The 12034-nt window shown below is 53.7% G+C and overlaps 2 protein-coding genes across 3 annotated transcripts; one reads left to right on the forward strand and one right to left on the reverse strand.

The window, feature by feature from the left end:
• Nucleotides 1-27: 27 nt before the first annotated feature.
• Nucleotides 28-2273, forward strand: ROM1 (retinal outer segment membrane protein 1). The gene is made up of 3 exons (XM_003920231.3): nt 28-1021; nt 1408-1654; nt 1771-2273. Exons 1-3 carry the CDS (start codon nt 435-437, stop codon nt 1987-1989), a joined length of 1053 nt encoding a protein of 350 aa, XP_003920280.1. The 5' UTR covers nt 28-434; the 3' UTR covers nt 1990-2273.
• A 174-nt stretch (nt 2274-2447) lies between these two features.
• On the reverse strand, nt 2448-10432 carry B3GAT3 (beta-1,3-glucuronyltransferase 3). 2 transcript variants are annotated; one of them, XM_039470561.2, is made up of 6 exons: nt 10137-10238; nt 8463-8637; nt 3790-4150; nt 3311-3601; nt 3012; nt 2448-2944 (listed from the first exon to the last, which is right to left on the reverse strand). In XM_039470561.2, the coding sequence occupies exons 1-6, from the start codon at nt 10216-10218 to the stop codon at nt 2853-2855; spliced, it is 1002 nt and encodes a 333-aa protein (XP_039326495.1). In that variant the 5' UTR covers nt 10219-10238; the 3' UTR covers nt 2448-2852. The 2 variants fall into 2 exon arrangements, with proteins under 2 accessions (XP_039326495.1, XP_039326494.1); XM_039470560.2 differs by lacking the exon at nt 3012 and having other exon boundaries at nt 10137-10432.
• Between the last annotated feature and the right edge of the window lie 1602 nt (nt 10433-12034).

A 12034-nucleotide genomic window follows, 5' to 3' on the forward strand; every position in this document is an offset into this window, starting at 1 on the left:
AGTACGGGGGCGGGGCCAGCCGGCTGACCCCCTGGACTGCTCGCGGCCTCCGGCTTCAGGCCCTTCCTGGATCCCCGCCCCCGGATTCCCATGGGACGCGGGAGGGAACGCCTGCCCCGAGGTCTCCGCCCCCCAGCCCCAAGCCCCTGAGGGCTGAGCGGACTAGCTCCACCACTTCCGCGAGGAGCAGGGGCGGGGTCACAAAACGGGCCCTCGGCCTAGGGGCGGAGCTTCTCCTAAGGGGCAAGGCCGAGGCATCCTGTATTGGGGCTGACAGGGCGGCGGGTTATTAAGGCTGAGGCTGGGAGGATGCTCAGGGTATTGGGGTCAGGGTGGCATTAGCTCAGCTCAAGCCGTTCCGGGCTGACTCAGCATCCTGCCCCAGCCAGCTTCCATCCCCGAGAGCCCTGCACTTCCTTGGGCAGAGATGGGAGATGGCGCCGGTGTTGCCCCTGGTGCTGCCCCTGCAGCCCCGCATCCGCCTGGCACAAGGGCTCTGGCTTCTCTCCTGGCTACTGGCACTGGCCGGTGGCCTCATCCTCCTCTGTAGCGGACACCTCCTGGTCCAGCTGCGGCACCTTGGCACCTTCCTGGCTCCCTCCTGTCAGTTCCCTGCCCTACCCCAGGCTTCCCTGGCAGCGGGTGCGGTGGCTCTGGGCACAGGACTAGTGGGTGCAGGAGCCAGCCGGGCAAGTCTGAATGCAGCTCTATACCCTCCCTGGAGAGGGGTCCTGGGCCCACTGCTGGTGGCTGGCACAGCTGGTGGCGGGCTTCTGGTCCTCGCCCTTGGCCTAGCCCTGGCTTTGCCTGGGAGTCTGGATGAGGCGCTGGAGGAGGGCCTGGGGACTGCCTTGGCTCACTACAGGGACACAGAGGTGCCTGGGCACTGTCAGGACAAAAGGCTGGTGGATGAGCTACAGTTGAGGTACCACTGCTGCGGGCGCCATGGCTACAAGGATTGGTTTGGGGTCCAGTGGGTCAGCAGCCGTTACTTGGACCCCAGTGACCAGGATGTGGTTGAGTGAGTGATTTGCTTCTCCCTTCCTCCTCCTCCTCCTTAGCCAGGCTCCCTCCTGCTGCCTTGAAACCCCACCTGGCCCAGAAAGGCAATAAGTAGAGCACAATAGCGGAGAGGCGGGTTACAGCTCTGCTATTTATTAGCTGTGAAACCCAGGCATGTTACCAAACCACCCTGGGCCCATTCCTTCACCTGTAAAATGGAGATAATAGTACCTATCTGATAGAGTCATTGTGAAGATAAAGTGAATTATGCTTGGCTGGCACATAAGCCAGCAGTCAGTAAATGTTTTCCCATCCTTTTTCCCTTCTCAAACACCTGTGTCCCTCACCTCCTCCCCCAGGCTTCTATCTCCAAACATCCTAAAACCTCTGTCCCTCCGTTTGCAGCCGGATCCAGAGCAATGTGGAAGGCCTATACCTGACTGATGGAGTCCCTTTCTCCTGCTGCAACCCCCACTCACCCCGGCCTTGCCTGCAAAACCATCTTTCAGACTCCTACGCCCACCCCCTGTTCGATCCCCGACAACCCAACCAAAACCTCTGGGCCCAAGGGTGCCATGAGGTGCTGCTGGAGCACTTGCAGGACTTGGCAGGCACACTGGGTAGCATGCTGGCTGTCACCTTCCTACTGCAGGTGAGTCAGCAAAGCATCTGAGGCCTCCTCCCACCTGGGACTCCTCCCTGCCTCCAACGCTGGGCCTCCTGGAAACGCTGACTCTCTCTGACTCTTTCCCCTTGCTTCCCCCACAGGCTCTGGTGCTCCTCGGCCTGCGGTACCTGCAAACAGCACTGGAGGGGCTTGGAGGGGTCATTGATGGGGAAGGAGAGACCCAGGGCTATCTCTTTCCCAGTGGGCTGAAAGAGATGTTAAAAACAGCATGGCTACAGGGATGGGTTGCCCGCAGGCCAGCACCTGAGGAGGCCCCACCAGGAGAGGCACCTCCCAAGGAGGATCTATCTGAGGCCTAGGGGCCTGGAGCTTGTGGTGGGGAAGAGGGAGGGATGGACAAGTCTGGAAACCTCACAACTCCTTACCAAGGCTCCAGGTTGAGAAGGGGAATCCTGGGATTAGAAGGGTTAAGGGTAGTCAGTGAGCTGGACTGGGGTAAGAAAGAAAACAAGATATCCTAGGGCCTAACCCTTGTAGCCAGAACCACCAGGGAACCACCGCCAAGAACAGAGTGATGGGCAAGTGACATGGGAAGGCCTGGAGACGGATTCTGGTACAAACTCAATAAAGGTTTTGGATGGAAGCAACTGCTTTTTCTTTCAAGGGGATGGGGGCCTGGGAGAACTGATTTCTGTCTGATGGAGCAGCCAGGACTCCAAAGTTTGGACCCTGGCTCGACCTGTGCAGAACAGAAGCCCACATCTGTAAGGATCAGAAGCGACAACCTGATGTAGAAGGAAAGGAAAACAACAGGCCCTCCAGGTTGAGATTCTTTATTCTGGAGGTAGGAGGGAATCAGCATGCTCAGGTGGGGAGGGTCCAGCCCAGCCCCTCCAGCCCCCAGTGCATGCCCAGCCCCGGTAAGTTACCCAGTGACTCAGCTGCCCTCCCTCTTGAGTCCATCTGTCCTACTCCACCCTAGACAGGGCTGACCTGGCTCAATACAAGGGCTGCTTGTCCCCAGCCTGTGGGCAGTGCCACATGGCAGGCCGGGGGAGGGGCAAAGCAGCAGGGCCATGCCGTGGGCCTGGAGGGGCAGAGGGGCCACTTCTGGCTCTGAAGGGTCAGGACTTGGAAAGCCACATCCTGGGCAGGCCTGGGGCCCAGTCCCACAAGGTCTGTGCCTGGAAAGAGGTGGGAGTTGGGGTGGGGCCATCACACCTCAACTGCTGGGTCTGAGCCCCGGCCCTGCCGTTGCAGCTGCTCCTCCTGCTTCATCTTGGGCTTCTCTGTCCGCGTATGCCACACCAGTACCTGTGCCAGGAGGGAAGCAATGAGAGCCAGGCCTCTGGGGCCCTCAGCCTGGAATGGATTCGCTTACCCTCTCCACATATTCAGAGTGTAAAGGGCAGGGTGGAGGAAGACTTAGTGCCTCTAAAACGGGGCCTTATTCCTTCATCCTGTCTGTGCCACATGGGTTCCCAGGACTCAGGGACGGAGTGGCAGCAGACCACTTTCCCTCCCTGGTTCCCAGCTTCCCCTTCAGTAGAGTCAGCAAGGCTGATCAGAGATCTGGAGAGTCCCTCCTGGTTAAACCACCCATTCCCAGGGTCTCACTGCACCTCCCCAAAACCAGTCTGTCCCAGAGCCAGGTTTCTGTACTCGCCTCCATTCCCTTACCCGAGTACAGTTGGCAGCCCGTGGCTCCAGGTCCTTGGGATCCACAAGGTGGCTCAGAAGACTGCTCTCCAGGTGGCCCCGGGGAGCGGTGGAATCAAACTGGGCATTGGGTTTAGCCAACAGCAAGGGCAGGGCCACAGCAAATCCAGCCATATCCACAGGGAAGGGCCTGTTGGGCTCCCATGCTGTGTGGAAGCCCACAACCCGGCCATCCTGGACCTGAGGGCCCTCAAATCGCAGGCCGCCCACCAGTCCCACAGGCCACACTGAGACACCACGGGTCCAGCGCATCTATCGGAGGTTGGGAGAGAAGAAACAGAGGAGTGGTCCAGGGAAGGGAGCAGCAGAAGGAGCCACCTGGCTCACTCTGCCACTGCTTCCAGCCTCTCACCCAGCAGCCAACGGCAACACTGCTAACCAAGGTAATGAATGAAGGTGGCCTCACCTGGCCTCTTGCCCATCCCCATCCTCCTGCTCACCTCCTCAAACAGCTCCCGGCTGTAGGTGTTGTCATCATCAGCAAAGTACACAACTCCCTGGGTCCCTGGTGGTGGTGGGTCCTTCTCCCCACCCACAGCTCCCCCTCTGCCCCGGAGCCAGTCCAGGGCCTTGTTCCGCTGCTCTACACCACGGGGATGAACCCAGCCAGGCTCGCCCTCCCGAAGCCGCTGGGCTTTGGGTGTGAGGACCACCAGGTGGGTGAAGAGAAGGCCAGAGGCAGCCAGCAGCCCTGAGACCAGTGGGGTGGGACCCTCAGCGTCCTCCACCAGCAGCCAATGTAGCCGGGGCACCAGGCTCAGTGTCTGGGACAGCCGTACCAGCTCTGCCTTCTGTACCAGCCTGCAGGGGAGAGATGCAGCACGAGGGAAAAGGGTAGGCACCATTTGCCCACTCCAGCTAGGGCAGACAGCTTCACCTGGGCCACTGCCTGTATCTCCCGTGGTCTTTCCCAACCAATGCCTAAACTCCCTCTTTCTTGCCTGTCAACTTCATGCTAATACTCCCCTAACCTGTTCTTCCAGTTCATGTCCATCCCTCACCTCAACCCCAGAGCTCTGGCTATGGGAGACTATAAATTAAGGGCACAGGGCCAGGTACGGTGGCTCACACCTGTAATCCCAGCACTTTAGGAGGCTGAGGCGGGTGAATCACCTGAGGTCAGAAATTCCAGACCAGCCTGGCCAACATAGTGAAACCTGTCGATACTAAAAAAATACATGCTGGACGTAGTGGCGTGTGCCTGTAATTTCAGCTACTCAAGAGGCTGAGGCAGGAGAATCACTTGAACCTGGGAGGCGGAGGTTGCCATGAGCGAGATTGAGCAATTGCACTCCAGCCTGGGTGCCAAGAGTGAAACTCTATCTCAAAAAAAAAAAAAAAAAAAAAAAAAAGTTTGGGCACAGTGGCTCATGCCTGTAATCCCAGAACTTTGGGAGGCCAAAGTGGGCAGATCACCCAAGGTCAGGGTTTCAAGACCAGCCTGCCCAACATGGCGAAACCCTGCCTCTACAAAAATACAAAAATTAGTCGGGTGTGGTGGCAGATGCCTATAATCCCACTATTCGGGAGGTTGAGGCAGGAGAATTGCTTCATTGAACCCCGGAGGCAGAGGTTGCACTGAGCCAACATCAGACAACTGTACTCCAGCCTGGGCAACAAAAGCAAAACTCTTTCTCAAAAGAAAAAAAAAAAGGCACAGCCTTTGGAATCAGGTAGATTTGGTTCTGAAATCCAGTTTTTTAACTTATTAGGTGAGACAACTTGGGAAAATGGATCAATCTCCCTGAGCCTCAGTTTCCTCAACTGTAAAATGGGAATAACAGTACTTTATAACAATGTTGTTTTAAAGATTAAGAGTCAGGCGAGGTGGCTCACACCTGTAATCCCAGCACTTTGGGAGTGAGGCAGGCGGATCACCTGAAGTCAGGAGTTTGAGACCAGCCTAGTCAACATAGTGAAACCCCATCTCTACTTAAAATACAAAAATTAGCTGGGCATAGTGGCAAGCACCTGTAGTCCCATCTACTCAGGAGGTTGTGACAGGAGAATCACTTGAACCTGGGAGGCAGAGGTTGCAGTCAGCAGAGATCATACCACTGTATTCCTGCCTAGGTGACAGCGTGAAGCTCTCTCTCAAAAAGAAAAAAAGGCTGGGCGAAGTGGCTCACGCCTGTAATCCCAGCACTTTTGGGAGGCAAGGTGGGTGAATCACCTGAGGTCAGGAATTCCAGACCAGCCTGGCCAACATAGTGAAACCCCGTCTTTACTAAAAATACAAAAAAAAAAAGTTAGCTGGGTGTGGTGGTGTGCGCCTGTAATCCCAGCTACTCAGGAGCTGAGGCAGGAGAATCGCGTGAACTCGGGAGGCAGAGGTTGCAGTGAGCCAAGATCTCGCCCTTGCGCTCCAGCTTGGGCGACAGTCCAAGACTCTCCATCTCAAAAAAAAAAAAAAAAAAAAAAAAAATTAAAGATAATGACTTTCTGAAATACCAGTAGAACAGGTTCTTTTCCTTCTGCACTGGGTTTCCAGAAAGAGGGACTTAATTTTAGGGGACCCTTAGGTTCATTCCTCTCCAGAACTTAGCAAACCAGGAGGCTGAGTGCAGTGGCTCACACCTGTAGTCCCAGCACTTTGGGAGGCCAAGGTGGGCGGATCACAAGGTTAGGAGTTCAAGACCAGCCTGGCCAATATGGTGAAACCCTGTCTCTACTAAAAATAAAAAGATTAGCCTGGTATGGTGGTACACACCTGTAATCCCAGCTACTCAGGAGGCTGAGGCAGACGAATCACCTGAACCCAGGAGGTGGAGGTTGCAGTGAGCCGAGATTGCAACACTGCACTCCAGCCTGGGCAACAGAGCAAGACTCCGTCTCCAGGTGGAGCAGGGGGTATGGAAAGAACAAACCAGGAATGCGGAATGTGGGGTTTGGCCTCTTCTGTGCTTCTTTATCCTTCAGATCTACCTGCCTGCCTCAAGGCTGGTGGTGTGTGCATGTCACAGGTGGGGTCTAGAGCTGCCTGTGCCTGAATGGGACAGCCATCTGATTCCCAGCTGTGTTATCACCCCTATGGCTACAGATCCAAAACCACATTCCCCAATTGGTTTTGTCAGTAAAACCAATTACATTTTGATTCAAAACAAAAACAAATGTAGATCATTAAACACAGTGCCTGGTAGAGAGTGAACCAAACTGGCCAGGCTCAGTGGCTCACACCTGTAATCCCAGCACTTTGGGAGGCCAAGGTGGGCAGATCACGAGGTCAGGAGTTTGAGACCAGCTTGGCCAATATGGTGAAACCCCATCTCTACTAAAAATGCAAAAATTAGCTGGGTGTGGTGGCATGCGCCTGTAGTCCCAGCTACTTGGGAGATTGAGGCAGAAAAATCACTTGAACTCGGGAGGCAGAGGTTGCAGTGAGCCGAGATCGCACAACTGCACTCCAGTCTGGGCGATAAAGCGAGACTCCAACTCAAAAAGGAAAAAAAAAAAAGAGTAAACACACCGTAAGTAACACCTGGTAAAACTATTTCTGGGCTGGGCGCGGTGGCTCAAGCTTGTAATCCCAGCACTTTGGGAGGCCGAGGCGGGTGGATCACGAGGTCAAGAGATCGAGACCATCCTGGTCAACATAGTGAAACCCCATCTCTACTAAAAATACAGAAAATTAGCTGGGCATGGTGGCGCGTGCCTGTAATCCCAGCTACTCAGGAGGCTGAGGCAGGAGAATTGCCAGAACCCAGGAGGCAGAGGTTGCGGTGAGCCGAGACCACACCGTTGCACTCCAGCCTGGGTAACAGGAGCGAAACTCCATCTCAAAATAAATAAATAAAAAAATAAAAATATTTCTGGACCCTAGTAGTATGACTATCAGACCAAATGCTTTCAGCTTTTTTTTTTTAAAGATGGGGTCTCTCTCTCTCTCTCTCCCTCTCTCTGTCACCCAAGCTGCGTGATCTCCACTCACTGCAACCTCTGCCTCCCAGGCTCAAGCAATCTTTTTGCCTCAGCCTCCAGAGTAGCTGGCATTACAGGCATGCACTACATCCAGCTAATTTTTCTATTTTTTTTTTTTGGTAGAGACAGAGTTTCACCATGTTGCCCAGGCTGGTCTCAAACTCCTGAGCTCAGGCAATCCACCAGCCTCGGGCTCCCAAAGTACTGCAATTACAGGTGTGAGCCACTGCACCCCGCCAAGCACTTTCAACTTTAACAAGGGGTTTTTAACTTTCTCAACAAAGGGTCCCTAAGGAAAGAGAGTTAATTCACTGTCAAGCTCAAAATTTCTTTGAAATGTGATTGTTATATTTTCATCTTTTTTTTTTTTTTTTTCTTTTTGAGATGGAGTTTCGCTCTTGTTACCCAGGCTGGAGTACAATGGTGCGACCTTGGCTCACCGCAACCTCCGCCTCCTGGGTTCAGGCAATTCTCCTGCCTCAGCCTCCTGAGTAGCTGGGATTACAGGCTGGGACTACCATGCCCAGCTAATTTTTTGTATTTTTAGTAGGTGATGGGGTTTCACCATGTTGACCAGGATGGTCTCGATCTCTTGACCTCGTGATCCACCCGTCTTGGCCTCCCAAAGTGCTGGGATTACAGGCTTGAGCCACCGCACCCGGCCGTGATTGTTGTATTTTATAATTTTGCAGGAATTTTGTATCTTGCTTCTAGAAAAAGAACTTTTTTCTTTTTCTTGTTTTTCTTGAGACAGAGTTTCAAAAAAACTGGAGTGTGATGGCGTGAACTTGGCTCACTGCAACCTCTGCCTCTCAAGTTCAAGCAATTCTCCTGCCTCAGCCTCCCAAGTAGCTGGGATCACAGGCATGCACCACCACACCCAGCTGATTTTGTATTTTTGGTAGAGACAGGGTTTTGCCATGTTGGCCAGGCTGGTCTCGAACTCCTGACCTCAGGTGATCCACCTGCCTTGGCTTCCCAAAGTGCTGGGATTATACAAGTGAGCCACCATGCCCAGCCTGAAAAACAACTATTTTCCCACAGATCTTTTGAGTATAGATATGGTTCATTTTTCCTGTCTTTGGCATGCTATAGTTTGAGAAATATCTCCCAGCCCGGTGCCTCCCCAAACTCCTTATCATCAACTCCAACTTCTTAGATAACCCAGACCTCTTGGGTGCACCAGAGTCCATACCTGGCGTAGGTGGGGGTAACAACATAGATAGTAGGCCGAGCCTCGGGTTCAGGGGGCTGAGCAGGGGCAGGGGGTGGCCGTCGGAGCTCTGCTTGCAGCTGGGAAATCCTCAGATCCTTCTGCCGAAGCTGCTCCGCTGCTGCCCGAAGGGGAGGAAGGCAGTCACATGGCTGGCCTGGTCCCAGGAAGCATCAGTGGGGAAAGAGGGTAGAGGCAGAGAACCACAGAATGTTCAGCATCCCAAAGGGCCATCATCTTCTCATTAATTCCTAGCCAATGCAGAATCCCCTTATTACTTCCCTAGTAGCCTTTTTCTATACCTCTGGTATGGGGACCTCACTGCCTCAAGCTGCAGACCCTTTCCACCTTTTTTTTTTTTTTTTGAGACAGTCTTGTCCTGTCGCCAGGTGCCAGGCTGGAGTGCAATGGCACAATCTCGGCTCACTGCAACCTCCACCTCCTAGGTTCAAGCAATTCTCCTGCCTCAGCCTCCCGAGTAGCTGGGACTACAGGCGTATGCCACCATGCCCAGCTAATTTTTGTATTTTTAGTAGAGACGAGGTTTCACCATGTTGGCCAGGATGGTCTCGATCTCTTGACCTTGTGATCCGTCTGCCTCGGCCTCCCAATGTGCTGGGATTACAGGTGTGAGCCACGGTGCCAGGCCGACCCTCTCCATCTTTAATAAATTCTATTGTTACAATTTTATGTTGGATATTGAACTGATTCCATCCTTTCTACCTGCTGGCCCTAATTTTGCCTCCTGGACGCATAACAAGCAAGCTGATGTCCTTATCAGGACAGTCCTTCAGGTCCAAGGTGCTAACCATTACACAACGGAACCCCCTTTAAGACAGTCTTTCAAATACTGAGGATAACACAGTGGCACTGTCCCTAAATCCTTGCATAAGGGGCAGGGTTCAATCCATTCCCTCAGCTTGTGACCAACGACTCATTGTTAAATTCATTTATTCCATGGTAGGATAAATATTTATTGAATACTCTTCCTAGGAGGCACTGCCTTAGGTGCTGGGTATACAGCAGGGAACAAGACAGACACAGTCCCTCCCCTCACGGAGCTCTCAGTTTAGTGGAGGAAGCAAACACTAAGCCAAGAAACAAATGAATAAAATTATTACAAACTGTGATGGGCCATGAAGAAAATAATCAGGATAGAGAATAAAAGGGAATGGAATAAGAACGGTAACTTTAGCTACGGTGTTCAGGGAAGGCCTCTCTGAGGTGACATTTGAGCTAAGACCTGAAGGATGAGAAAGAGGCAGCTAGGGAAGAGCTGGAAGAAAAGCACCCCACGCAGACGGAACAAGTTAAGCGCTTGAGAGAGCAATGAGCGTGGGGTTTTTGAGAAACTGTCAGCAAGCCAGTCAGGCTGGAGCAGAGCGAGGGAGAGGGATGGGAAATGGGGTTGGAGAGACGGACGGCAGCCACGATCATGCGGGGCCTTGCAGGCTCCGGGAAGGAGTCTGGATTACATCCGAGGTGCTGCGGCCAGCCGCGGTGCGTTCTATAGAGGGGAGTGCGCCTGCAGCCGCAGAGCTGTCCGGAGGGCCGAGCGGGATGAATGGTGTTTGCCAGGGGTTCATTCCCAGGGCGGGATGCACGGCGGCGGGCGCCCTCGGCCGGCCCGCCGCACCCCCGCCCCGCCCCGCTCACCGAGCTGTACCAGCGCGTAGAGGAGGCCGGCGATCGACACCAGGAAGTAGGCGAGAAACACATTCTTCAGCTTCAGCTTCATTGCCGCGCCGCGGCCGGCGCCTAAGCAGGCGGGGTCTGGAGGGGACTAGGGGTTCCCGCCCCAACCCCCGGCGCCTGCCCGCAGGCCCCGCCCCTGCAGCAGCTCCGCCCTGCGTCCCGCCTTCCTCACGCTACCCTACCAGCTCTAGGCCAGGACTGGCAGCTCCGCCCGGGCCCGCTTCCGGTCATCTGTGCCCCCTCGTAGACCTGATTTCCGGTCTCACCGCCAGGTTCCTGGAACCACGGGGCGGTGACGCCATATCCGGCGTGCCAAACACGCGTGGCCGGCAGTCAGAATCTCGGGTAGGTGCACGTGGCATCTACCTCGAGGCCCGCCCCCGATCACCGAATTGCACGAGAAAGCCAGTCCTAGCGCCCGGATCTTCACCTTATTCATCCATCCAGTCACGCCACCCAATAGCAGTTGCTCAATACTCATTACACAAATGAATGAAATCTAACGCCCACCCCATGATCCTCAGGGTGTCTCTCCTGGAATCCTAACTATAATCCTTTGATTAGAGATAGGTAAGAAACTAACGTTGACCAAAATTGTATCATTGCCATAGGGCAGTTTTGCATCCTTTCTAGACACCCGAGTCCAGCATCTCTAGTATTTCCTCTGGCCCACCTTTCAATAGATGACAACAGGGGTCCCAAGGAATGTTTTATCTACTAAGAAGCAATGAAACTAGTTCCTGAGCTGGGGAATTACATGAATGCATCCTCTATCTCCTCACAAGCACAAGCCATCCTTATTTTTCTTTTTTTTTTTTCTTTTCTTTTTTTTTTTTTTTGAGAAAAAGTTTCGCTCTTGTTACCCAGGCTGGAGTGCAATGGCGCAATCTCGGCTCACCGCAACCTCCGCCTCCTGGGTTCGGGCAATTCTCCTGCCTCAGCCTCCTCAGTAGCTGGGATTACAGGCACGCGCCACCGTGTCCAGCTAATTTTTTGTATTTTTAGTAGAGACGGGGTTTCACCATGTTGACCAGGATGGTCTCGATCTCTTGACCTCGTGATCCACCCGCCTCGGCCTCCCAAAGTGCTGGGATTACAGGCTTGAGCCACCGCGCCCGGCTATTTTTCCTTTTTTTTAAAAAAAAAAAAAGGCCGGGCACAGGGAGGCACACCTGTAATCCCAACACTTTGGGAGGCTAAGGCAGGTGGATCACGAGGTCAGGAGATCGAGACCATCCTGGCTGATACAGTGAAATCCTGTCTCTATTAAAAATACAAAAAAACGGCCGGGCGCAGTGGCTCAAGCCTGTAATCCCAGCACTTTGGGAGGCCGAGGTGGGTGGATCACGAGGTCAAGAAATCGAGACCATCCTGGTCAACGTGGTGAAACCCCGTCTCTACTAAAAATACAAAAAATTAGCTGGGCATGGTGGCGCGTGCCTGTAGTCCTAACTATTCAGGAGGCTGAGGCAGAATTGCTTGAACCCAGGAGGCGGAGGTTGCGGTGAGCCGAGATCGTGCCATTGCACTCCAGCCTGGGTAACAAGAGCGACACTGTCTCAAAAAAAAAAAAAAAAAAAATACAAAAAAACTAGCCAAGTGTGAAGGCACGCGCCTGTAGTCCCAGCTACCTGGGAGGCTGTAGCAGAACCGCTTGAACATGGGAGGCAGAGGTTGCAGTGAGCCGAGATAGTACCACTGCACTCCAGCCTGGGTGACAGAGCAAGACTCCATTCCCCGCCCCAAAATAGGGAGGGGGCCTGCCACAGTGGCTCACATCTGTAATCCTAGAACTTTAGGAGCCCAGGAGTTTGAGATCAGCCTAGGCAACATGACAAAACCCCATTTCTACAAAAAAA

This window comes from Saimiri boliviensis, chromosome 6, assembly GCF_048565385.1.
Source record: "Saimiri boliviensis isolate mSaiBol1 chromosome 6, mSaiBol1.pri, whole genome shotgun sequence".
In the NCBI taxonomy this organism is placed as follows: Eukaryota; Metazoa; Chordata; class Mammalia; order Primates; family Cebidae; genus Saimiri; species Saimiri boliviensis.